Source organism: Podarcis cretensis (assembly GCF_951804945.1).
Source record: "Podarcis cretensis genome assembly, chromosome: 2".
In the NCBI taxonomy this organism is placed as follows: Eukaryota; Metazoa; Chordata; class Lepidosauria; order Squamata; family Lacertidae; genus Podarcis; species Podarcis cretensis.
In genome coordinates, this window is record NC_137171.1 from 58,752,138 (window position 1) to 58,777,939 (window position 25,802).

Genomic DNA, 25,802 nt, shown 5'->3' on the forward strand with positions numbered 1-25,802 from the left:
GACTGGTGTATGAATAACCAACATCTGGCCCCTAGTTTCCCTCCTGTCTGAGCAACAGCAGAGAAGCTAACCCACACAGTAATGCTACAGAGAGTACGGCTCAGCACTTAACAGAATCCATTACTCTCAATGTACGGTCTTGGTAGTGGCTCTCCCCCCCCCCCCCGGGCTAATGGGAACAGCTTTACACCTATTACATGGACATTGTGAAATTCTGCACACTTCAGGAGACTTTCTTGGAAATGAAAAAATACTTTCCTTTGTTGTAGCCTCCCATCAGCTCTGTGTCAACATTGGAAGCCTTCTGCTGTGTTTGCAATATAAACGACTACAGCGGGATTCTGGTAGTTTGGAGACAAGGGCTGTTTTTAGTTCTAACCATTTTATGACTAGCGGTTCAATTACTTACGTTCTCAGCTATCAAATGGACACTGTGATATTTATTTTAAGAGTGTGTCAAGAGGCTTGATTCGTGTACATTTGTAAATTAGGCACTGTGAATTATTGCTGTTAGATGAGAGGCTGATGCCTTAATTAAGCTATTAATAGCCAGCCATAATACCCAAACTCTATCCTGTGGTGTAACATATGGAAAAGAAACACTGAGACAAATAAACCGTTTTTGACATGTTTTGCCCTAATCTAGCGATTTCTTATGCATGTAGGACTCCAATATACACACAAAGATTCCTCGCTTGAAGCCGTGTTACACATTATGTTCTTTTCTTTGTGTGAATTTTTTATCCGTTGATATAAATGGATTTATACACACCCAAACTACAGGATGGGCATTGGATTTCTGTGTTTCAAAACCTTCCCCCACATTTTACATCAGAGGACTGAGACAACATGAATGTGACTGATTTTCTAGTTTTACAGCAGTGAAATGTTTTTGTTCTAGATCGGGAACTGCACTTCTATTGCAAAGTATGTGTAAGTCAGCCTTCACTACCAGAAGTTTTTATCTAGAACTCCCGTAGGGCTGATGAACAGTTATGGTCCAAAGCATATGGAGGGCAACAGATTGGTGAAGCCTAGTGTAAGATTTGGGGGGCATTGAAGGTATGAAACTTATGATTGATGTGCAGGTTATACTTGTCATGTGGAAATTGCCCAAAACAGTGCATGTGTGGTGCCAGCTCTGCATGGTAGCTGTAATATATGAAGTGGGTGCAGCCAGCTGTGTCCCTCCAGATGTTGTTAGACTCTTTAACTCCCATCACTCCCAGCCGGAAGAGTCAGGGATGGTGGGGCTTTTAGTCCAGCAACATCTGGAAAGCTGCTGCTTCCTAACTATGGTATAAAGCAATCTTGCAGTGTGAACTAGACTCATTGTGCCTCCATGTTGGATCAGATATTCTTGATGGAAGTTGATGTTGGTGTGGAAATGCTCCCATGTGATCAAGGTGGTCCACTTGGCAATCCATCCATTCTACACATTGCAGCTGTTGCATTGGTAACTCACAATGTGAAACAACAACAACAACAAAGCTTGCTGTGGCATAAGCTTTCACAGTTCAGATGCAATTTTAAGAGGTCTTCATGATGCGACAGCGACATAAGAATTGGCTCCAGGAAACATGTGCTAAATGCAACTTGCGTCCGCCTTCCTTCAGATGTTGATGCATTCAGAGCAAACTTTAAGAATGAAGCTGTGCAGGATCTTTAATCAGGCAGGTCAGAGGGGCTATGAGAACAGCTTGTGGGAAGAGTGTGATTAACAAAACGAGGAGCTATCAAAGAACTGAGAGGATGGTTCTGGAGAACAACCTATTAATGAGGTGGGCGTAACCTTAAGTTAAAACATAAACAGACTTTCTTTTAAAAATGGTATTGCTAGGCATTACACAAGTCCCAGTTCATTGTCATTTTAAGAAAAGTCAAAGGCTGTAATTTACCAGTGAGAGTGACTGACAGCCTGACCTCTGCTAGGCACTGCACAAATGTAACTCATGGGATTAGTTATTGTCACCATCCCAGAACTGGCATAAACATGCAATTGCTGAGCTTTAGGCCATGCAAGAGGCATACTCAAGTCATGATGAGGTTGCCAGCAGCCCCTTCCCCAGGTCACAGGTACTGCTGGAACAGTTCTGTATCGTTCGCACAGGCACAGACTCTGGATTGACACTGTCCTTCCCCTGGTAATTCAGAAATCATTGCATGGCTCGGTCTCACTTGTTGTGTTCAGGATGCTAACTTTAGCTGCAGCGGCATAAGTCAGTGTTTGCAACTAAAGTAGCCCCTCAGGACTGACTGCCAGAACTATAATGTTCAGTCCACATCTTCTCTTCTGTGATAATGTTTTTTATCTCTACCATAGAGCAACATGTAGAAAGTTAAGAGTTAAATGTAGTTACTCTGTACCTCAGGTTTTTAAGTGCTTGTAGCCATTATCAGCATTAGACAGGTGATTGCGAGACTGGGTGAAGATTTATTTCTCACCATTGGAAAGTGTCTCACCTCTAACTTCAGCAGAGCTTCATTTCAAATTCTCTTCTGCGAAGTGATAATTTTGAACAGAAGCCCTCAGGGAGACACACACACACACACACACACACACACACACACAACACCCCACAAGAGTTGTGCATGCACAGCTCTCTGCAAGCCACCAATGCTTAAAACCTGAACTTTCAGTTATCTTGGTACAATATCCTATGTGCAATGTTCAAAGCCTTCCCCAACCGCATGCAGTCTGCACTTGCATCAGTATCAGAGCTACTGTATTCCATAGGCTTTCACCGCTCTACTTGAACAAGTTCTTTGGCATTATTCGCACCAGCAAATGCTTTTAGCTTTTGTTTAACAGATGCTTAACACACCTTATCTCCGCTTGTTTTGTCACAGAAGCCCTGTAACATTGCAGTTCGAATGCATAGAACAGGAATAGGGAACATGTGGCTGTCCAGATGTTGTTTGACTTCAGTAGCCATTGATCAGTAATATTTGGAGGGCCATAGGCTTCCTGTCCTTGGTGTAGTGCATGAGAGGCGTTCAATGATTGCATGGGCTGAGCACACACATGTTGGGCTCTATACTTGTATTCCCCTGTGTATAATGCATGGATGGGAGGTCAGCCCAGGAAACAGCACTGTGCATAAACTCTACAAAGTTATTGGGTTAGAGAGACACCCACCCATCGCAGCTGAGGAAGTTACCTATATTCATTCCTGGGATTCTTCTGTTCACCATCATTTCTTCTTTAGAAATCAAACCTCCAGGATAGTGTCATTTAATTTCACTAAGCACAATCCCCTTTCATTGGGGAAAAAGTGGTGAATGAACATAGAATACAAATGAAACAGAAACCAGTCATTCCCAAATAACCCTAAATAACCCTACAGCAATATCTGTAGCTCTTTGCTTTTGTCCATGTGAATGTAGCCTTGGATAGGTACAGTGAATGATCTTTGCAGTTTAATGCCAGGCTAAAAATAAATCCTTCTTTCCGCTAAGGTTCAAAGCCCAGTGCTTTTTGAGCATCATCAGTTGGATGCATTTCAAACTATCACCTGTTGCAAGCTGACTGTTCTGTAAGCAAGTTATGTAAGTAGGATTAATAAAGGTTTAAAGCCTGGTCATGCTGTGTAGCTGGATCAGTTCAGACGTTCTTAGTGGCAGTGAAAAAGCAACACATTTATTGTCGCTTGATCAATTTGCAAAAGAGCACTAAGCTTTCTATTTAAAGTAGCTGCCTCATGATTTAACACAGACTTAGATTGTACTGATACTAAGATGTCAAGAGAGTGTTTAGGGCTGAAATCAATCGTGGTGGCATTTTTAAAACTTCAACAGACCTTTAGAATAGAATTGAGCCTGCAGATTTTAAAGGAGTCATTTCCTCTTTAATCCAATATACAGTATTTCTGGAGAATCAGTCATTCAAAGGATTATTAAATGGCATTCCAAGTATGGAAGACCTCTCAAAGGACAGTTTTGTTATATGTGCAGGAAGCTGTATACTGAAAAATTGTGAGGATAAATCATTCCTGGCAAAAAGAGAAAAGGCATAATTCACAAATGTATCAAAAAATAGTTTTGATTAAAACAAAGCCCTAAAATAAGGTCTGTTCAATATGGAACGAGCCATTGGAAGTGGAATTGATCTATATTCTGGTCTACTACCCTAGAAAATGTCTTCACAGAACTGCTGTAGGTGGAAAGACAAAAGTAATTATTATATGTGAGGTGGTGATAGAGAATTTGGTTACCACTGGTGACTTCACCTGTTGTCACACTTGCTAGATACATCCCAGGTTGAGGGCAAAGGCAAATTTCCTAGATACAATAAATTGTTGGCATCCATCTGTCTCAAGAGACAAATATGGATATGGGGAAGGCTACCATTGCTTAGTATGCCTAGCTCAGGCCTGTTGGTTGAAAGCATTATTCAAGCTAGAACTATTAAAACATGAACTATTAAAACACTGAGGTCCTGCTCCGAGGGCTTTCTGGCGGTCCCCTCTCTGCGAGAAGCCAGGTTATAGGGAACCAGGCCCTGTGGAACATCCTCCCATCAGATGTCAAGGAAATAAACAACTATCTGACTTTTAGAAGACATCTGAAGTTTAGGGAAGTTTTTAATGTTTGAACTTTTATCATGTTTTTAATATTCTGTTGGAAGCCGCCCAGAGTGGCTGGGGAAACACAGCCAGATGGGCGGGGTATAAATTATTTATTTATTTATTTAGGAGGACAAGCCTTGCTAATGGAAACCAGTGTTATTCGTGTAAAGAGAAGGTTTCGCTTCACCAACCTTTTTAAATACTAGTTTTTAAAAAATCAGTATAACATGATAAACATAGCATATGACACAAACTTTAGTGCTTCAAATAACATCAGTTGTGATTCTACTCCCACCCAACTGTTTAGATAAGAAAGACACCACAGAAAACAAACACTAAACTTTTTTTAAAAAATGCTCAGGAATCTATCCAGATTTCCCTTTCTAATACATTATAACCTTTGACCAATGTTCCATAAATCCTGAAAAATCACATTTCCCCCTAGCCTGCTGAATATAAGTCAGTTTTTCCATTTCAGTGTGACATGCCAGACATTAAATAACCACTCATTCAAATCTGGTGTTGTATTTACTTTCCAGTGTGTAGCATAAACATTTTTAGCAGCTACTAGGGAATCCATCAAAACATTCTTCCTTTTACATTTACATCCTTCATTAGTCTCCTCAGAATGACTTTTGGTTCTTTTCTATGTCTTCCCCTCTCATCAAATCCCAGGAACTTGCCTCCACTGGGCAATCTCATAAAACATGTCAATCTGCGTCAGTCCTAATGGATTCCCAGTAGCAATATATAATTGCTTGGATTCAAAGGCATATTGTGTGAGCAGAAAGGCACTTCAACTTGCACACCGTACCTCACCCCCAACCTGAATATCCCAGTTTCCCCAGTCCCTCTGCAGTTCCAGAAGGTTCCTTGACCCCCAGGAGTGGTTTTTTGGAGGGTGCAAAACAATTTTTTATGTGGACTCTTCTGTTCCAGAAGATCTCAGTGAAACTGTTGAGGGACATTTCCTTCTCATCCCTCCTCCTCCCGCCTTCCACATTCTCTCTTGAAAGTGTAAGAGTGACGTGAACTGAATGATCACGAACATCCCAGATTTCAAATTATTTCCTGAAGGACAAGGAGGATGTTGCTCTTCCTCTGCTTGTTTTTGTCAGCACCAGTGTATATTGGCATTTGTGTCACAATGTGATATTTCCAGGGAGAGATGTGATCTTTGCAAATACCATGGCAAGCTTCAGCTCCTGAGTGTGCCGAGAGCTGTCAGAGCTGGCATCACAGCCCGCTTCTCAGGCCGAGCTCTTCCTGTGATGGTATATCATTATGTGTGACACTGTTGTTGTGTGCGTGGCAAGTGTCATGCATAATGGTGCCAAGCTGCTGGAAAACAGCAGGAGAATTGACAGCAAATGCCCATTCAATTCCCACCCAGAAACTACATGGGCAGACAAGGCCCCTCTCCTCTCTTCATCCTTATTTCTCAGTGTTCAAGGCCAATCTTCATGAGTGATGTGTGTGACACCTTCCCTTACGAAACATCCCCCACATCCCAGCACCTCTGGGAAATAGAGAACATTAAAACTTGCATAGAGCACTGTTGATATGCGGTTGCCAATCTGGGCTGCTACCCACATGTGCAGATGTCTACAGTACTAGGTACCACACACTTAGTATGTAGAAGTCTCCAAATATGCTATGCTGCATACAAATGAACTGCTACTGTATAGTGAGAAATAGACAATATATTTATTTATGAATCGCTTTCCCATGAAACATATAGAAGTGATTTAATGACCAAAACGTCTACAACCAAAACATACGTAATCATCAAATAAAAGTCTCACACAAGCTGAAATTGCCTGCCCACTGAGGAGCCTGTCTGCTGCATCTCTCAGTGATTCACGGCTTCAGCCTCGATGTCTCCCACTCAGCTTTTCCTGGGGGTGGGCAACTTTGCTGCATGTCTGCGTTGGGTGTAGTTGGATCATTTAGTTGATCCTGATGCAGAGATGTGCCTGAATTAACAGCCCTTCAGAGGAAGCACAGCCAAATCCAGAGCTCTTGCACACTCTCAAATGAACCTTTTTTGGGGGATAAGATTGAAACATGCCTGCAGCTGTAATTCACTCATAAAAAAGAAACAAAAAAGTGTGCCCAAGCTGTCAGAAGTTTTGGGATCCCTAAGCAAGCCTGGCATGGATTCTTTTGCTGTTTAACGCCATTGCCAACAGGGCATTAGCTGCTAAACAGAACATAGACATGTCATGGTCCCTGCCCATGGCTTGATGCTTCCTTCTTCCCAGTCCTTGGGGCCAATAGCACTTGGACCTTGTACATGAGGTTGCTGTGCATGGGACAACTAAAATGTATGACAACCTACACTGTTTTTGCCTTTCCATTGTCTCCTGTGTGTTTTGGCAACATTTGTGCCCTTTTCATTAACCATCTGGCAAGGATGCTGTCCAGAGTAAAATCACTTCTGGTTAAATCCCCTTGAAATCAATGAGATGCCAATTCTTAAATTCAACTTGGGACCAGTCTTTCATTTAAGAACACCCCCAACCAAAAAATGCCCGCCGTGTATTCCAGCCTTGATGTTCCACAAGAAAGGCAGATGCACCCCTCTTTTTTCTCTGTGGCTCTGTTTCTCATACTTAACCATTACGACTCAACAACTGAGTTTGCTTTCTGTTATTGGTTTTGTTTATAGGAAATCCTTCATCAAAAGACAACAGGGTGGTTTACAGTGCGCAGTAAAACAATAAAATCAAACAACAACATTGCAACCAATAAAACAATAAAATTCAAACAAGAATTTGCAGATCCATAGTAGCACAGCAGCAAATTAATAAATATAGGTAACCCAGCTCTAATGTGTGAGGATGGCACAAAGGCCTGGGTGAATAAAAGATGGTGATGAATTATCAGCGCCGGAGGTGCAGGACACGGCACTACTGCAGAGAAGGCCTTCCCACAGTTCACAGAACCGGCAATGTCCACAGCTAGGACGACAATAGGATGGTGGATGGTGCAGCGAGAGCTAGCTGGTTTATGGAGACACTAAATAGCAAGGAAGTTGTCATTTTGTGAAAAAAATACAAAATTCCTGAGCTTCCCCACCTTTAGAAAAAGGGGCAGGAGGCTTAGAAAATAAGTGCTTTACCCTTAACAAGCACAGTTGTCAGTTTCTATTTTTTATAGACCAGAAGAAGCAGAATTCTTTGGGCTTATTGTCTCCTTCTGGAAGCCCTCAAAGTAAATGACTTTAATTGCTTGGCTTTGCCTACCTCAGCTGAGGCTGAAACAGCCTGTATTCACTTATCATTTTGTATCATATATAAAAATCCCATGGTTATTTCCCCTCCCTTCTCTTCCTGAAGTGGTGGTTTGTACATGTGATTATTCTGAGTGATATCCTCAGCAAGCTCCAGGGGAAAGAAAACCTCCAGTGTCATAGGAAACATTATGAGAAGATTGATGCAGGCAGATTTAGCTGTAGGTAGGGATATTTGTTTGACTTCAGAATCAAAACATGTGGGAGGTTGTTGCCGACAGGCTTATAGTAATGCTGGCAAAGCAACAACAAAAAAAGGGAAATAAAAGAATCACATCTTGTGGGAGGGTGGGAAGAACCACTTTAATTCATTGTGGTTTGAGCATAAGGCATTTGAGTTTCAGACAATCTTATGGGCCCAGCTCTACAAGCTCTTCTGTTGGTTGCACCCAGTAGCTTTTCCATAGAGATAAAAGCAGAAACTAAAGACATGACTCAGTCTGTGCGTTGACTGTGGCAATGTGTGCCATAGCAGGTGGCCGGGAAGTAATGAAGCTGGAGGGTAGTAGTCAGGAATTGAGTTAATCATCCCCTGAATTTACTTCAGAAAGAAACTTGTAGCTTTCGGTCCAGTGTAACAGACAGAACAACAGAATTAGAGAAAAGGAAAGGCCAAAAGGCATCTTGTCAATCCCTGTAGATATATTCACAGGGTGTCATGGGGAGGCTGGCCGTATGTTAAATAAGCTCTTGCACCTTTAATGTGTGGAAGGAAGAATTTCAGCTGAAGTTCCTAATTCTTCAGAGCTATTAAAGGTGCTTGAGCTCTGTCTTCTTTGACATCTGGTCACCCTATTCTGTTCATATTTGTGGCAAGCCTCTGGTGCACCAGATGAAGAATGTTAGATTAAGACTCTAGTAAACAAAATCCCATTACCATTGGGCCACAAATGCAGCACTAGAACAGAAAAACAATATGCCAACGTGGGAGAGTTTTTGGGTTTTGTTTGCTGCTTCCTTTGTTCTGGAGAGGTTCAATTTTTTGCTATTGTAGTAGGTTGTTTTTTTAAAGAAAAGAAAAAACATAAAGTCTTATTTCCAGTCTTCTTTGTAAATAGTACAGCCCCCCCTGTACTCTTAGGGCAATTGTAAGCATTAGGTTTATGTGGCATGTACTTCAAGATATTTTCAACCAGGCATGGTTGTCACCTATAGAGGTAAGAACCAATTAGAAAATCCAAATTAAGGAGTTACCTTCAGCAGTACAGTCGTACCTTGGAAGTTGAACGGAATCTGTTCCCGAAGTCCGTTGGACCTCCAAATTGCAGCTTCTGATTAGCTGCAGGAAACCGCAGAAGCCTGTTGGATGTTTGGGCTACAAAAGAACATTCGCAAACTGAAACAATCACTTTTGGGTTTGCAGCGTTCGGGAGCCAAAACGTCCGGGTTCCAGGGTGTTCAACAACCAAGGTACGACTGTACAGTGGTACCTCAGGTTACATATGCTTCAGGTTACAGATTCCACTAACCCAGAAATATTACCTCGGGTTAAGAACTTTGCTTCAGGATGAGAACAGAAATTGTGCAGCAGCGGCAGCAGGAGACCCCGTTAGCTAAAGTGGTGTTTCAGGTTAAGAACAGTTTCAGGTTAAGAACAGATCTCCAGAACAAATTAAGTTCTTAACCCGAGGTACCACTGTTCTAGCTTTATGATTAGGTGGCCTATCTAAAATGACATCATATTCAATTATTTAGTTTTATTATTTTATTGTTAATACAGGGATTTCCTCTTGGTCCAACTGTTTCCTGCCGTCTCTGGTCTCAGGCTCATCCTTAGAGATAATCTTGCAATTGTTTCCTGATAAACGCTGGAGTTACCTTTTGGTACAGCAGCTAAACCACTTAGGGTTGCATGCTAGAACCCAAGGTTCGGTTTGGGAAGGGGTTCTTCCTCAGTAATATTACCTGTGACTTAATAGTTGAGTAGCAGTTCCATGGTCCCTTGAAAATTACACCTCTTGTGGTCCCAACACTAAAGGTGTCCCCGAAACCATTTGCCATGTGAATCACTTCAACAGTGAGTTTTATCAGCAAGGTCAAGGGGAAGTACTCAGAGCTTTGTAACAGTGCTGAATGGTTATATCTTTCTTGTCACTCAGAAACACCTTTTTCTTGACACTGCTGATTATTAAAACCCATTACGTAGTCTTTGGTACATATAGTTTATTCTCTTCGTGTTATGTCTTTTAAAAAGCACTTCCTGATTGTCAGAAAGGTCAATAGTTCCCAAACAAACCATTATTTTTGTGTCATTGGTTTTGACAGCACCTCAAAGGTCTTTCAAAGCGTTGGAAGTCAGTGCCACTTTTGAGGTGATTCTAAATTGGCTTTAATAATAAGCAGGTGCCCCAGATATTTTTCCCAGTCTGGCACTTCAGCCCTGTAGAGTTTGAGAAATTTTGGGAAGTGATTCCTTTTAACTTCTTGGTCATTTGTTTGTTTTTGGTGTGCATCTGCAAGTTTTGGAGTCTCATTGAACTCTTCAGCCAGAAATTACTAAAAACTAGCCATCTTTTCTCTCCATGTCTTAACCAGCTTAACTTTCACACCTTCTCTGAAGAAATTCTAGTGGCTGTAGCTCTGTGAATATGCCAATAACTGAATTTTTAACAACTTCACAAATCTATGCTTCACAGGTTCCTTGGGAAAAGCCATAATGGTTAAACCAGTTTCCATTTGTGATATAAATATTGCTAAATTATTTTGCTCCAAAATGGTAAATTTTATATCAAGATGAGTTGACATTTAGGCATAAAGTAAGCTTAGGCTTCTTAAATTTCAGTATTTAAATGCCCGTTCTTGTAAAAAGGAACTGCTTCCTCCCTGTACCTCTCTTTTATGTCCATGCTTGTTTTCTTCCCTAGGATCGTTCCTGTTCTAGAACATTCATCACCACAAACCTCACCAAGCAACCTGTCCAGCTCTGACAGTTTAGATGTCACCAGGACATACTCCCAAAGAGCAAGTCGCTATGACCTGGATGAAATCGATGCTTGCTGGCTGGAACTCTTCAACATGGAGCTTAAGGAAATGGGTAAGTATTGTTGTTGTTGTTGTTGTCGTTGTCGTTGTCGTTGTCGTTTTTAATTCTCTCTTGGTTTGCACACTCACCAGTCTTAAACCAAAGACAAATTTTCACAACCAGTAGGCTTTCGTGCATATTGTTGAAAAAAGAAGGGAAAAACTGTCCCAGTCTATGAAGGATGATGATCTTTGAGAAGTTGAAAGGCAATAGGCAAAAGTCAATCGAGATGGAGGATAAGGCTGCAGTTGGTTACTGGACATTGTCTATTCTCTGCTTCCACATCAGAGGCAGTATGCTTCCAAATACCAGTTGCAGGAAACCATGGTATGCTGGGAATGCTCTTCTGCTCATGTTCTGTTTGTAGGTTTCCCACAGGCATCTGGCTGGCCATTTTGAAAACAGGATGCTGCACTCGATGGGCCTTTGACCTGATCAACAGACTTTTCTTTTTTTTTTTTTATAATAATTTTTATTAATTTTCCACACAAATAATAAAGAACAATATAAAACAGTACAACTTCAAGCTCATCAGTTCATACCCTTCTTTCTTTGACTTCCCCATACCTCCCCATCCCTGCATCCTTGTTTAATGGTTCTTTAGCAACCCTTAGGTCCATTGTCCTAATTCCCTTTCATAAAAAGAAATTCTTAAATTTTCTGTTTACTGCTGCAATTCTTTACTTCTTACCCCCTGACATCTTAACACTCCTCAATTTTACAATTATTTTTAAGATATATTTTGAATTTCTTCCAGTCCTCTTCCATTGTCTCTTTCCCCTGGTCCCGGATTCTGCCCGTCATCTCGGCCAGTCCCATAAAGTCAATCACCTTTGTTTGCCATTCTTCCAGAGTAGGTAGTTCTTGCGTCTTCCAATACTTTGCCAGTAGAATTCTTGCTGCTGTAGTGGCATACATAAAGAAAATCCTGTCCTTCCTTGACACCACTTGGCCCACCATGCCCAAGAGGAAAGCCTCTGGTTTCTTAGGAAAAGTCCACTTAAGGACCTTCTTAATTTCATTATAGATCATTTCCCAGAAAGCTTTAACCTTTGGGCAGGTCCACCAAAGGTGGTAGAAAGTGCCTTCAGTCTCATTACATTTCCAACACTTATTATTAGGCAAATGATATATTTTTGCAAGCTTGACTGGGGTCATGTACCACCGGTAGATCATTTTCATAATATTTTCTTTTAAGGCATTACATGCAGTAAATTTAATACCGGTGGTCCATAACTGTTCCCAGTCAGCAAACATAATATCATGACCGATATCTTGTGCCCATTTAATCATAGCTGATTTCACCATTTCATCCTGTGTATTCCATTTTAACAGCAAGTTATACATTTTTGATAAGTTCTTAGTATTGGGTTCCAACAATTCTGTTTCTAGTTTTGACTTCTCTTTCTGAAATCCTATTTTCCTGTCCTGTTTAAACGTCTCATTTATCTGATGGTAATGCAACCAGTCTCGAACCTTAGGCTTTAGTTTCTCATAACTCTGAAGTTTCACCCTTTCGCCATCGTATTCTAAAATCTCATGATATTTTGGCCATTTAGAATCCATATTAAGCTTTTTTACTTCCCTAGCTTCCATTGGTGACACCCACCTAGGGGTTTTACTTTCCAACAAATCTTTGTATCTAATCCAAACGTTATACAATGCTTTCCTTACAATATGGTTTTTAAAGCTTTTATACACCTTTACCTTGTCGTACCATAAGTATGCATGCCAACCAAAACTATTGTCGTACCCTTCCAGATCCAAAATGTCAGTGTTCTCAAGAAGTAGCCAGTGTTTCAACCAGCAGAAAGCTGCTGATTCATAATAAAGTCTTAAGTCCGGCAGGGCAAACCCCCCTCTATCCTTTGCATCAGTTAAAATCTTAAATTTAATTCTGGGCTTTTTGCCCTGCCAGACAAATTTTGATATGTCTTTCTGCCACTTCTTGAAACAGTCCATCTTGTCCACAATCTGCAACGTCTGGAATAAGAACAGCATTCTAGGCAATACATTCATCTTAATAGTAGCGATTCGGCCTAACAAGGAAAGTTTCAACCTTGACCATATTTCCAGATCCTTTTTAACTTCTGACCAACATTTTTCATAATTATCCTTAAATAAGTTCACATTCTTGGATGTTAAGTTTACCCCCAGGTATTTTACCCTTTTTGTTATTTCCAAGCCTGTTTCATTCTGAAAACTCTCTCTTTCTTCCATTGTTAAATTTTTTCCCAACACTTTCGTTTTTTGTCTATTCAATTTAAAACCTGCTACTCGACCAAATATTTCAATTAGTTCTAATACTCTTTTAGTACTAGTGTCTGGCTGTTGCAAGGTCAATACTAGATCATCTGCAAATGCTCTTAATTTATAATGTCTAACTCCGACCTGAACTCCTTTAACCAACTGGTCCTTTCTGATCATGTTTAACAAAACCTCCAGGACTGATATAAAAAGCAAAGGGGATATTGGGCAACCCTGTCGTGTACCTTTTTCTATAGGTATTTCTTCTGTTACCACGTTATTTACAATTAATTTGGCCTTTTGTTGAGAATATATTGCACCTATACCGTTTTCAAAACCTTGGCCTACCCAGATCAACAGACTTTTCTTATGGTCTTACTGATATTTTTTTTTAATAGCACCCATTACTTTGGGATTATTGTGACTCTTTCATATCCTACAAATGTTATAAGCAAAAAAAAAGAGGAGGAGAAGTTATATAAGATGTATTCTTACTTTAGCAGTACATTATTTGCCTAGGGCAATTATTTTGCACTAGTGGACATATCTGCCAATCACTTTGTCCCTTCCAGATTTGGGTAGAGTAAGTTTGGGGACAACCCCATGGACCAGGACTCTGTATGTTACCAAGGCAAGATAGCTCCATGTTACTGATTTCCTCTAGCCTCCTGCTGTTCTGGTGAAGGGTCATATTTGTGAGCATACCTCACCATTGCCTATCTGAGCCTTCAATATACTCAGTTCTGTGAAGTGAGATGGTGCTGTGGCCTCCAGTTTTTGCAAGGTTGACACAGCCGTTTACCAAACGAATTACAGGAAATAAGCTGGGAATTTACCACATATCTCCTTCACTGAGGGTTTTCCCCCCTTCTCAGGACTAAGCTATATTTATTCAGTATACATGCACAGCCCCCACAATCACACTATTATGAAAGATCAGGTTGAGGTAGATGTCACAGTGTGTGTGTAAAGGTGTGATAAACTCCATAACACATTTATGTCATTTCTCTAGGGCTGTGTCCTACATTTTTATCCTACACTAAAGTTGCAAGCCTGCACAAACTTATTTCTGAGTATGCCACATTAAAGATAGTAGAAATAGGACTGTAAAGCAGTCCGGGAAGTTTTGACTTAGAAGTGTCCAAAGTCTTGCTTTAATTAGTACATTGTTTTCCTTCCCTTCTATTGCTGGTTCCAGAAATTCTCATATTGCAGTGGGAATTCCCTGCTTAAAAGTGGGTGTGGGGACAGATCTGTAGCCATATGGATTGTAGACTTGTTGGCACATTGGTCCGAAAATGCAAGGTTTCCAAGAAGTCAAGTGACACCTTATTGGGGCCATCCTGAGAAAATAAGGCAGCTTTAGAGTTGTACCAAATTAGGACCCTAATAGGGGTCCTAATTTTAGCTTATGGAAGGCAGTGTATTGGCTGTTGCCTGTTCCTCATCTTGTATATTCCATTTTAAAAACAAACTAGTTCTTGTCCTCAAAGGAAAAGCAACAATGAAGAATTGCACAGAAGCTTACTGCTACATAGAGGGTAAGGAAAATACCCATTAGAACCTCTAGTTCACCCGCCTGATGACATGGAATTGCTCTACCTAGTATAATTTCTAATGCCTTTTCCATGCTAGTCTATATCCCCCACCCCTGAGATGGGATTTTTAGCTGTGCTGATTACACAGGCCTCCCAGAAATAAACAAATATTCTACTTTTCTGGAGTACTTTCAATATAAAGTAGACATCTTTACCCAGAAACAGAAAAGCCTCAATATAAACAAAATGTACAATTAATTCATCAAGCACAAAACAGAAAAAGTCCATTTTCTTTATCAGAAGCTCATGCTGGCTATCAGCTCCCCTACTTGGTGAAAATACGCAATGTAAAGAGCTGCCAACCGATAACGTGGTGAACATTTAACTGTGTCTGATGGTTTTATTGGTTGCTGCTGCTGCCATGTGCGATAATAAAGAAAGTTGGTCTAAAGTAATTTGGATCAAACACTGAACTACATTCACATATAGGACAGTATAGGCAGCATAAGACTGTTTTCCTTTTAAGCAGAAGCTGGGCCATTTATGTTTTTATTAAGATTTCATGCCATATATTGTGATCTCCGTTTAATCCAAAGCTATTGTATGGTTGTGACTAGTGAGACTTCAAAGGCATGAAAAGTCCCTTCGCTGTTACATAGCCATCTCTCCTTCCCCCCCAGAGCCCCCCTTCTTTTCTTATCCTCCTGATTCACTAGCTGAGCTCAGTCTCTTTCTGCCACAAATATATTCTAAGAGAATTTGCAAAAAGACAATGGGTTTGATCTAGTGAAATCATCCCATTACTGCAAGGACTTCCACCTGTAGCTCAAAGGTTCTTCCAATGAATCTCAAAGTTAATCTCAGCTGTTCTAACGATTTCCTTTGACACAAACCTCTCTGCATCACTGCACATAGGACTGAGATTAGATTTTCAGTGTCCATATTCTTGTGCTCCTGCTCCCTCCTCTGTGGTTGGCATCCTTGGGCCACAGTGACAACAGCTATGGGCACTATTGCTTCACAAGAACACCATTTCATAACTTATTCCCCACAAGAGACAGAGAAAGAGTAGGAAACCAATGACCACCCCCCCATCCTAGTATATGTGAAGAGGACCTCCAGCTCCTATTGCAAGCAAAGTCTTAGCCCAGCTCAGAGCCATAGTAAGATAATTTATTCCTTTTTTTGCCTTTAGAGGCAAGCAGAACAACTTTTCCAGCTCTTTTCTTCTATACCTCTTGGGGGCTAGTTGAGAAGCTGATGACCCCATTGCCTGCCTCAAGCATTATACCATGGAAATATCTGTTCGTGCTGCAGACACTAAGAAGGAGATATGATCATTCCAACTGACTTCCACCTTTTGTTGTAGTGGGGGTACTTTTTCTTTAGCAGTTGCCCAATGGCCCCAAATACTGCAAATCCAGATTTTCCAAGTAGCCCTACTTCCAAAAATTTAACACAGCCCTAACTAGAAGAGTTACCTGGCCTGTTTATTGAAATGCTAAGACTCTTCAAGGTATATTCCATGTTGGTGGTCCTAGGCTGCTGTCCTATTCTCGGACTAAGTCCGATTGAATTCCTTAGGGCTTATTTTTTGAACGTACGTAGGATCATTTTGTTTTGTTAATTTGTTAATTAGTTACAGGATGTAACTGGAAGTAGGCGATGTCTTTAGTCACCTGAGAAGAAGTGGGTATGAAACAGTTCCAGAGGGATGGTCGCAAGATCACATGTTCTAAATGAGTTGTTCTTTAATACCTCTGAACTTAGAGTAATGAAGGATGTAACTGCACTATAATGTCCTCTATAATCTACTGGGGAAGGTAGAAAATAATAGAAAAAGAACCAGCAGGGAGACTCCCAAGAGAACGTGTGGCTTTAAGTCAGAGAGCCCAGAGTCTGAAAACACAAATAGCAGCTTGCCCTAGAATCCAGAGTCTCCAAAGGAAGCTCTTTAAAAATGGACAACTGACTAAAGGAACTTTTAAGAGCTAAATACACATAAATAAACCACAGAAATGCTGATGAAGGGAAAACCAGAAAGCCCTGTGTGGTTTGTTTGATGGCAATAAAATAAGTGGGCCACAGATTCAGCAAAAGATTTATAGTAGGTGTCTTGGCAGTTTCTAATACAGGAAATCAGCAAGCAGGCAAGGTAGATGCTTCTTGTTTTAAAAGCCAGCTTGTGTAAAAATATTCATTGGACTGTAAGATGGCATGATACTGTATATTAAAGATCTGCCTTCATATATCCTTTCATATTCAGTCATCATGCTATAATTCATAGGATGCAGGTGTGTGTGTTTGTAGGTGTTTGTGTAGGTGTAGACTGTAGGCAACAAAACCATATCAAATTACTAGTGAAAGACTCAGAGACCACAATATGTTATTTTCAAATCCATTGTGTAATGCACTTCAGATTGTTCGTCTAAAGTATCCCGTGGATCTTGGAATTCAGAATCAAAGGCTTCCCTACTGAACTGTCTGACCAAAGACTTGGAAAGCATGCTGTGACATCAGAGCAGCTAAGCCAATTGCAATCGGAGAGTTAAAATATTAGGGAACTTCTTTAGGCATTTAATGGCATAGAGATCCTTGCATCTTTAGGGTAAGGAACCTGGCCACTTGCAAGAATAACAAGCCTACTGTGGCATGAGAGCAAGTCAGCCATTAGCATCAATAATAGCAGAGCAATCAGAGGGGGATGCAGTACTGTCAAAAATGAAGTTTAACAGCATTCATTGTCTGTCATCCAGGCAGGATCGCACATATTAATATTGAACTCTCAAGTCATATGAGTGACTGATTTTCAATACATATGTCTAAGCAATACAGAATTAACAAGAATCAGTGCTAAATTCTGTTACCTGTATAAATTATACAAATTGGACAACTTCACATACTTTATTTTGCAATTTAACAAATTTGCATAATTCAAACATGGGGAAGGCAAGGAACCACTGGAAATTTTTGACATCACCTGTCTGACTTCTTGATATCTCAGCACAATTTAAAGCATATATTTCACACTATTTATGCCATTTCAAGCATATCTTCAAATCCATAAGAAGCAGAAATTACTCTTTTTAAAGCTGAAAGCTGATATTCTCAGGGAGTTGAATTCTCTGCTTTTTCCTGCAATACGACTATTGTTTGTGCCAGAGGTTTTCAACCTTTTAAAGTCTACAGCTCAAAAATACATTCTTTCTGCAGCAAATCTTCCCTTATTGAGTGTTCCCTCATTCTAGAAACTGTCCAGCACTGGCATTTTCATTCCTCCATCACTCTTGAGTATGGTAGACAAAAGTGTGTCAACTAGCCCTGGTAGAACACTGAATGCACCTGGTCCTGTGGTACAAAGATCTTACTAAGACTGATAAGTTTAATGGTACCTGGTAACTCCCCCAGGTGTTTGTTACTTGATCTGAAGGGCACATTCAAACTCCAGTGTGGTGTAGTGGTTAAGAGTGGTAGTCTCCTAATCTGGGGAACTGGGTTCGCATCTCCGCTCCTTCACATGCAGCTGCTGGGTGACCTTGGGCCAGTCACACTTCTTTGAAGTCTCTCAGCCCCACTCACCTCACAGTGTGTTTGTTGTGGGGGAGGAAGGGAAAGGAGAATGTGAGCCGCTTCAAGACTCCTTAAAGGGAGTGAAAGGCGGGATATCAAATCCAAACTCTTCTTCTTCTTCTTCTTCTTCTTCTTCTTCTTCTTCAGTCTCACAGCTCAGTCTTTGGAGACACTTAGTTTAGGACAGTGATCACTCGTGATTTTTGGTATACCTCACATAATATTTTTATGACTTTTTCAATTTTAGCTTTAAGGTGCTTTCTCCCAAAATGTTATATGCTGCAATGTATTTGGAGCTCCACTGTGCTGTTTACGTTTCTCTCTTTTATTGTATTATCCTTTTTACCATTTTTCTTGCTCTGTTTGTCCTTCTTTGAGTCTTGTAGCTGGTTTCTCTACTTGCATAACAGAATGAAATAAAGGCATATTGGAGGGGCGGGAGGAGAGAAAATTGTAGCTGCTCAGGTACCAATGGCCAAGCTAGGAGTCCTTCTTGTTCCCCCAAGGGTCTCTTGTGCCCTTCAAGTGGGGAGGGTGGCTCCTACCGATTTGAGAAATCCTGATCTAATGCACAGTCTCCAGTAAGGCTTAATTAAGGTCTATTTATTCCTCAAGGAGGAAGGGAAAGCAGTTATTAAATTGAGCTTGGGTGCGTGGGAGCAAAGCTCTTCTCATGAGCAGTTGATTTCCTGATCAGTCTTGTTTGTACTGCCAGTAACAGCTGATTAGAGGCACTGTCAATAATGTCTCTGTGTTCGGCTTTCTCCTGATGAGGGGGGCTGAGAGATGAAGATACACTTGTAGATGGAACTGTAGGAGATGTTTCACATATAATTTCCTGAAATACAGTTTAGTATATTGGTCTTTTACAAAACAGCTAGCACTTGATTTTGAAATAAATAATTCTCTTGTATACTTTGTAGACCCAGAAATGTGTATACTTTACAACTGGTTTCGACTTTAATCATCAGTATTCTATATTTTACTCAGTTTTTGGACCAGAGCACATATGCCTTCTACCAGATCAGACTGTTCATTCATCAAACCCAGTATTGTTCACTTTGCATGGCAGTGACTCTCCAGGGAGTCGGGCAGAGGCATCTTTAACATCACTTGCAATGTGGTTTCCTAATTGGAGATGCCAGAGATTTAATTTGGGGACAAAGCATGTTCTCCAACACTGAATAGGGTAGTAGTCTGGCTAGTGCTTTCTGTGTTCTGCAATGTGTGTCTTATGAATGGGTAAGGTGGATAAGTAGAATGCAAACCCTACTCCAGTGGTTTTATCAGACTTTCTTGTCTGGACCAAACTTCCTTGTCTGAATAAAAATTTGTTCACGCCACACCAAATTTTTTTTTACTGATAAGAAATACACTGGGAAAGAAAAAGAAACGACCCCTGGCAGTGCTTGATTTATAACAAGCGAAATCAATTACCTTATAAGATGATCATGGGGCATCCAGAAAGTATAAAAGAACAAGTCTTCTCCAGCACTCTTGAACCGTGATTCTGGATCACAGCTAGGATTGTCCTCAGTATCGATTGATGCTCCCGTTCCCATTTTGAAAAGATACCTGTCCATATTTGTTAATATAAATATATAGAGATACAGTACAGATACAGATACTATACTGTACTGAAATGTTTAAATGTTTCTTTGATTGTCCTTGAATCTTCTTGCCACACCAATACGGCACGCCACACCCTTTGAGAACCACTGCTCTACTCTGTTGCCCTTTTCATGTTCCGATCTTTATTGAATTAAGGATTGGTTAAAGATTCTTTGGGACGCGGGTGGCGCTGTGGGTAAAAGCCTCAGCGCCTAGGGCTTGCCGATCGAAAGGTCGGCGGTTCGAATCCCCGCGGCGGGGTGCGCTCCCGCTGCTCGGTCCCAGCGCCTGCCAACCTAGCAGTTCGAAAGCACCCCCGGGTGCAAGTAGATAAATAGGGACCACTTACTGGTGGGAAGGTAAACGGCGTTTCCGTGTGCTGCGCTGGCTCGCCAGATGCAGCTTTGTCACGCTGGCCACGTGACCCGGAAGTGTCTCCGGACAGCGCTGGCCCCTGGCCTCTTGAGTGAGATGGGCGCACAACCCCAGAGTCTGTCAAGACTGGCCCGTACGGGCAGGGGTACCTTTACCTTTACTTAAAGATTCTTTAAACTCCAACCTCCCGCCCTCCCCTGAGCTGTGTTACAATCTATTTTATTTTGTCTTTGCAATGCCTTGTAGGTATCTTCAATTTGTGAAACTGATCTTTTTTTGCGCTTCAGTGAATGAAGTCTGAATCAAAATCACTGATATATTGGTATTGTGTCTGAAGTAGTGCTTAATACTGTTCCGTCTTTCATCTCCTTGGCACTGTGTATTTTATTTCTTGAACTGTGGGTGGGATGTGGGAAGCCATGTCCTTTTAAGCATGGATTCTACTTCCTTTAATTGTCAGGCCCACTTCCTTCTATCTGCTTTCCAACCAGTTCCTGTGGTATAGATCATCCTTGTTCATGTCTGACTACATATTGCTATTCATATATTACAAACAGGAGGAGGATGCCATTAAGAGTCAGTTCATCCATTTGTCTTCCACATGTATGGTTACCAAGCTCTTTGATTTTGTAGGGGAAGTGAACTCATCTTAGGATAAAGTTTTCAGGAAATACCCTATAATCAGTTTAGAAGGCAGCTTTCATTTTCTTGGAACTCTTTTTGGTAACCCATGTGTTGCACAAGAAGCCTTCAAGTGAGGGCTGAATTTTTTTGTTCTCATCTCTTTGCATGAATAAGAAAACCAGTAAACCCACTGCCACTTAACACTGTGTTAACGGTTTTGAATGGAGGATGCAATCAATCATAGGAACTAGATGTGAACTAGATGTGAATTATAGAAGCCTTGGAAACAGATCTGGAGCTTGGTCTCACTTAGTTTTTCACCACTGTCAGTCTGAAGCAGCTCCATTGGACATTCCAGAGCTGATTTTGTTGGTCTTTCATTAAATAAGTTATTACTTTTTACAGAACATGTGCAACATTGCTATTAAAATTGATTTTTTTCAAATGTATGCAGCCGTGGGATGTATTATTAAATTCATAATATGAAGTATTTAAAAGCCCTCAAGTGATCAATACAAATAAGTGCTTTATAACTAGAGAGACCCGAGGTCTCATTGACTGCAATATTTGCCTTCATGGGGGCGGAGAAGCATAATTCGAGGAAAATGTTCTGCTGTATCAGAATTAAAAATCCATGCAGATCTCTCTGGGACAGCACTTGAGGAGCTAGTAATGATTCAGTTACTGCTGGAAAATCCATTAGGATTGCCACTTCTGATGTAGTGGATGTTCTTACAAAGAATGATAGAAAAAATGACAAAGCCAGATTTGTTGATGTTCCGATCATTTTACTTTGCCTGTGGTTGCGATCCTATTACAGATGTAATCCTACTAAAAAGCACCATTGAACTCAGTGGGATAGAATTGTGTTGTAACGTAAGGAAAAGGGCCTTTTCAGTTGTGGCATTCCTTCCCTAGAGAAGCCCAGCTAGTGCAATCACTACTGTTCTTTGAGAAAACAGTGAAAACAGGTTTAGATAATTCTCCACGTTCATTTAATCCTACTCCAGGGCCCCCAGTACAGGAGCAATGCTTCTTTGGGAGCATTGGGGAGGTATGTAAGTTGCTGCTTTCCCTGCCCCTATCTGCTGGTAAGCCCCCCCTCATACACACACAGGTATAGGGCTACATAGGGGCAGCACTGGGGGCACTTTGCCCAGAACCTCCTCAAAGCCTGCAGCCAGTTATGCATTCGGACTTGAGAGGATATTAGGAACCAAATAGCCTCATAATCAGAGTTGTGTCAGAACAGTTCTGTGATAGGAGAGCTTTAATGCAGAGGTAGTGTGTGTGTGTGTGTGTGTGTGTGTGTGTGTGTGTGTGTGTGTACGCGCACACACACACACACACACACTGATTATAAACTGACTTCTAAAAACATTTTGCCATCATTTTAAATTTAAGAAATAATTGATGTTGGTGGGTGGCATAAAGGGTGCTAATTGGTTCCTGTAAATCTTTTAAGTGCATTAGCGGGATGTGCTCATAATGAAATATCTAGGAGCTTCATAGCGCACGCTTGGCTCATCTGCTAGCTGTATTTTGTTTCATTTATGGAGAAGGGTTTCTGTGGCACTCATCACTGTATCACCTGAGCATCTTAATGCACCACTTTAAAAAGAAGCAAGCAAGCATTGTGTTGTTCCTTTTATTCCTCTTACAAAGGAAGCAAAATCAGAGGTAAATATTTAGAAAGGAAGGAAGCATGGAAGGGTCCCATCAATTTCTAAATTAACCCTTTGACGTTCATGGGATATATCCAGAGCTGGTGATTTGTCAACAAGTTCACCTCCTGATCCTAACAGAAAGCAAGTTTGAGTGATTTCAGAGGAAAGCACTTGCATGTACTTAAACAGAGATCCCCACCAACATTGAAGTTCGGTCATCAGTATTTTTGATTTAGGACTTGTGAGTTCAGAAAGCACTGGAAAATGTATTTTAATGAACTTATATGCTAAAAACGTTTTAAAAAATATACCCTTTCCAGCTCAGAATTTCCTGACCCTATCATACTGTAGCCAGATTGCATGATTTATCTTTTGACAGAACTGTGCCTCTAATTTCCATTGGAATATTTGAAATGATTTGGTATCATTGTCATTGAACAATCAGAGCACACCAGGACAAAAATCATATGTGCCCAAAATCCAAAGGAAGGGTTTGGGGGATTAAGGGAGAGAACCAGCCCTATTTATTTCTCGTGCTTTGAAATCCCAGTTCACATTCTGATAGTTTTAATAGTTTTTATTCTTGCAGCATCCCTGTGGGGTAGGTAAAGGGCATTTTCAAACTAAAGCAGACAGATTTTAAGTGCCTTTCTTAAAGCTATATACAGAAAGAACATTATTGTTGTTGTCACTATTGTTATTATTTATTAAATTTATATACCACCCTTTATTTACAGCCTAAGAATACCAAATGAGAACACAAAATATGTAACGACAACTAAAGAAAACCAGTAATCCCCCTCCCACAAACACGTATAAAAGGTCATAAATTAAAAGTAAGAGAAACATTTAGTGCATAAGAAATACTGCCTCTGTTCTGAAATCTGCCTCATGCTGCGTTTAAAAAAAAGGATGCCCACATGCTTACTGCTGAAATTTGCCAAAAGAGTAAAATAAAAAAGAAGACAAAAGACAGGGCTTAGGCGGTAGAGTTTCTTCCTGTTAAAATTGTAGGATTGCAGCTACCGGTATATTTATTATATCTCAGTATCTAAGAGTGGTTATATATGTTATACATATTAGTATGCATGCATGTGTGTGTGTGCGCGCGCACACACGCACACACAATTAGATTTGTGCTGTTGGGAATCAACTAATAGCACAGCCAGTGGCCTTAAAATTGTTGCTCATGAGCAATTTTATCATCCTCTCCAATATACTCTGCATGGCGAAAGGAGTTCTGGTTTCAGTAAATTGATTTCAGTTGAAGTGCAGTTTAGCTGGAAATAAGTCTCAGTTATTGCACAAGGTGGTTCATCTGTTAATATTTCTCTCTGGCTTATTAAGCAATTCATTATCAGAACACTTCAAAAGTAGAAAAATGTGTATTTAATGGGAAACTGTTGATCCTCTTGCCATGGGACTAATATGAGCATGCCAAACCACCACACCTCTACCACATAACATCATTATGAAGACATGGTTGATGAGAGTCCAAAGAAAGAGAATTCTCAATGGGATGATTGGAGCCTCACCCTTGCCTGATGCTAATCTCAGCGGAGAGATTGCATTGGCAATGCAAAGTGGGATCCTTTTTTAATAGTGTTTTGTAGTACTGCCCTGGGGGTAGAAATACTGAAGGACAGGATATATAAATATAATTATAAACCAACCAACCAAATAAATAAATAAACGGAGAAGTTCTATTTGTAAGTTTTGAATTTATGACTACTTATTTTAGACTGTTTTGACACATTTCATTGCCTTTTGCTGTCTATGAAAAACACCACAGTTGACAACCTTCTTGCTGGCATTGTTCCTGTACCTGTATTTTTGCCCTAAAGCAGGACTGGCAGAAATTAAGCATTTGACACTTTCCTCCGAACATAGATCTGATGGGAAGCATCACCTGTTCTATTTCTACCTGTTATACAGTTTTTAGGTGCAGCAGTCCTTCCTCTTAAAAAAGTTGGCAATTAGTAAACATCCATCAAGCAGTATTTATATCCATCATAAATCATTTCGCATAAGGAGGGCTATAAATAGATAGCTTCCATTCCATAGTGGTTGAACCACGGCTTTCCCAGGCCTGTTTTTATGTAGCAGGTCCCCGCTATCAGAATGCTCATTATCCAAAATCTCAGTTATCCAAACACAAAGAATTATACCCAAACCTCGCTACACAAATGGCTGATTCAGATATCTGAACAGCCGAGAGTTTGCCCACTTTCTTACTTGTTTGTGTTTTGCTGGTTGGCGGCAGCCATTTTAAGCAGAAAGCATGGAGGGAGGACGAGAGATCGGACAAATTGGAGAGCTGGAGAGATCAGACACAGCCTCCCCCCCTTGTTTGACTTCTTCTGATTGGTTACAGCAGTTTCAGTCAGAAAGCAGGGAGGGAGGAAGAACCAACAAATCACCAATTAGATATGTCCCCATAGGAAATAATGAAAGCCATCAACTTGTTATGCAAACACTCGCTTAACGAACAATTTCCTGGGATATTGAAAAGCAGGACCTGCGTGTGCTTTTGAATTCGTTGTGTTAGTCTAATTACATAGTCCCTTAGCACTGTGTCTGGGATTGCTATAGTGATTCCAGCTCTCTTTCAAGGGGCTGCTTGCATATTACATTTCCCCTGCTGCTCTAGAGTGAAAAGCACTGAACTGTCTAGAAATGATGCTGGCTCTGCATTTTCTCTTTCTTTTATGCCTGTGACATAAGTGAAGAACAAGATACTTGATGGCCAAGAGTCAAAAGCCAGTAGTTCCACTCAGTAGTTTTTGGGTTTTTTTAAAAGAAAACTTTATGAATAGCAATAACTTTATATGATGCTGAGGAAGATAAATGGAGCATAAATGGAAAAAGAACTTTACCCTCAGGCCTCGTCGTTTAGCGATTCATAAGCCATTAATCGCCTCATACCCATCAAGTACATTTGTCACTTGAATAGGCTCCGGGGTACTTGTGAGTGGAGCTTGGCAAACTAATTACAGTGCTAATGTAATTACACATAAATGGAATGCAAGTGTATGTGTGTAAGAGACAAGAGAAGGAGATTGGCCGTATAACCAACGAGCATTCCCGTTCATGCAGGCATCACATATAATTCTTCCTTACTGTTTAAAAGCCCCAGTGGAGCTCCAGTCTTCTGCTCACCTTCAGAACTAAGCGAAGCCAGCCAGGAGATGGAAGAGGTTTTTCAGCAACTCTGTCCCATTTCTTGTGGGTTCAGCTGGCGGTATCACTAACAATGAAAAATTTACAGTCTTCACTGGCCAGAGG

The 25,802-nt window shown here is 40.7% G+C and overlaps 1 protein-coding gene across 1 annotated transcript in view; it reads left to right on the forward strand.

The window, feature by feature from the left end:
* The window catches only part of JADE2 (jade family PHD finger 2), a 144,117-nt gene that overhangs the window by 69,123 nt on the left and 49,192 nt on the right, over positions 1 to 25,802 (forward strand). The window contains exon 5 of the mRNA XM_079968102.1: positions 10,728 to 10,897. Within this exon, the coding sequence (XP_079824228.1) occupies positions 10,728 to 10,897 (170 nt within the window). The remainder of the gene's footprint in view (positions 1 to 10,727; positions 10,898 to 25,802) is intronic.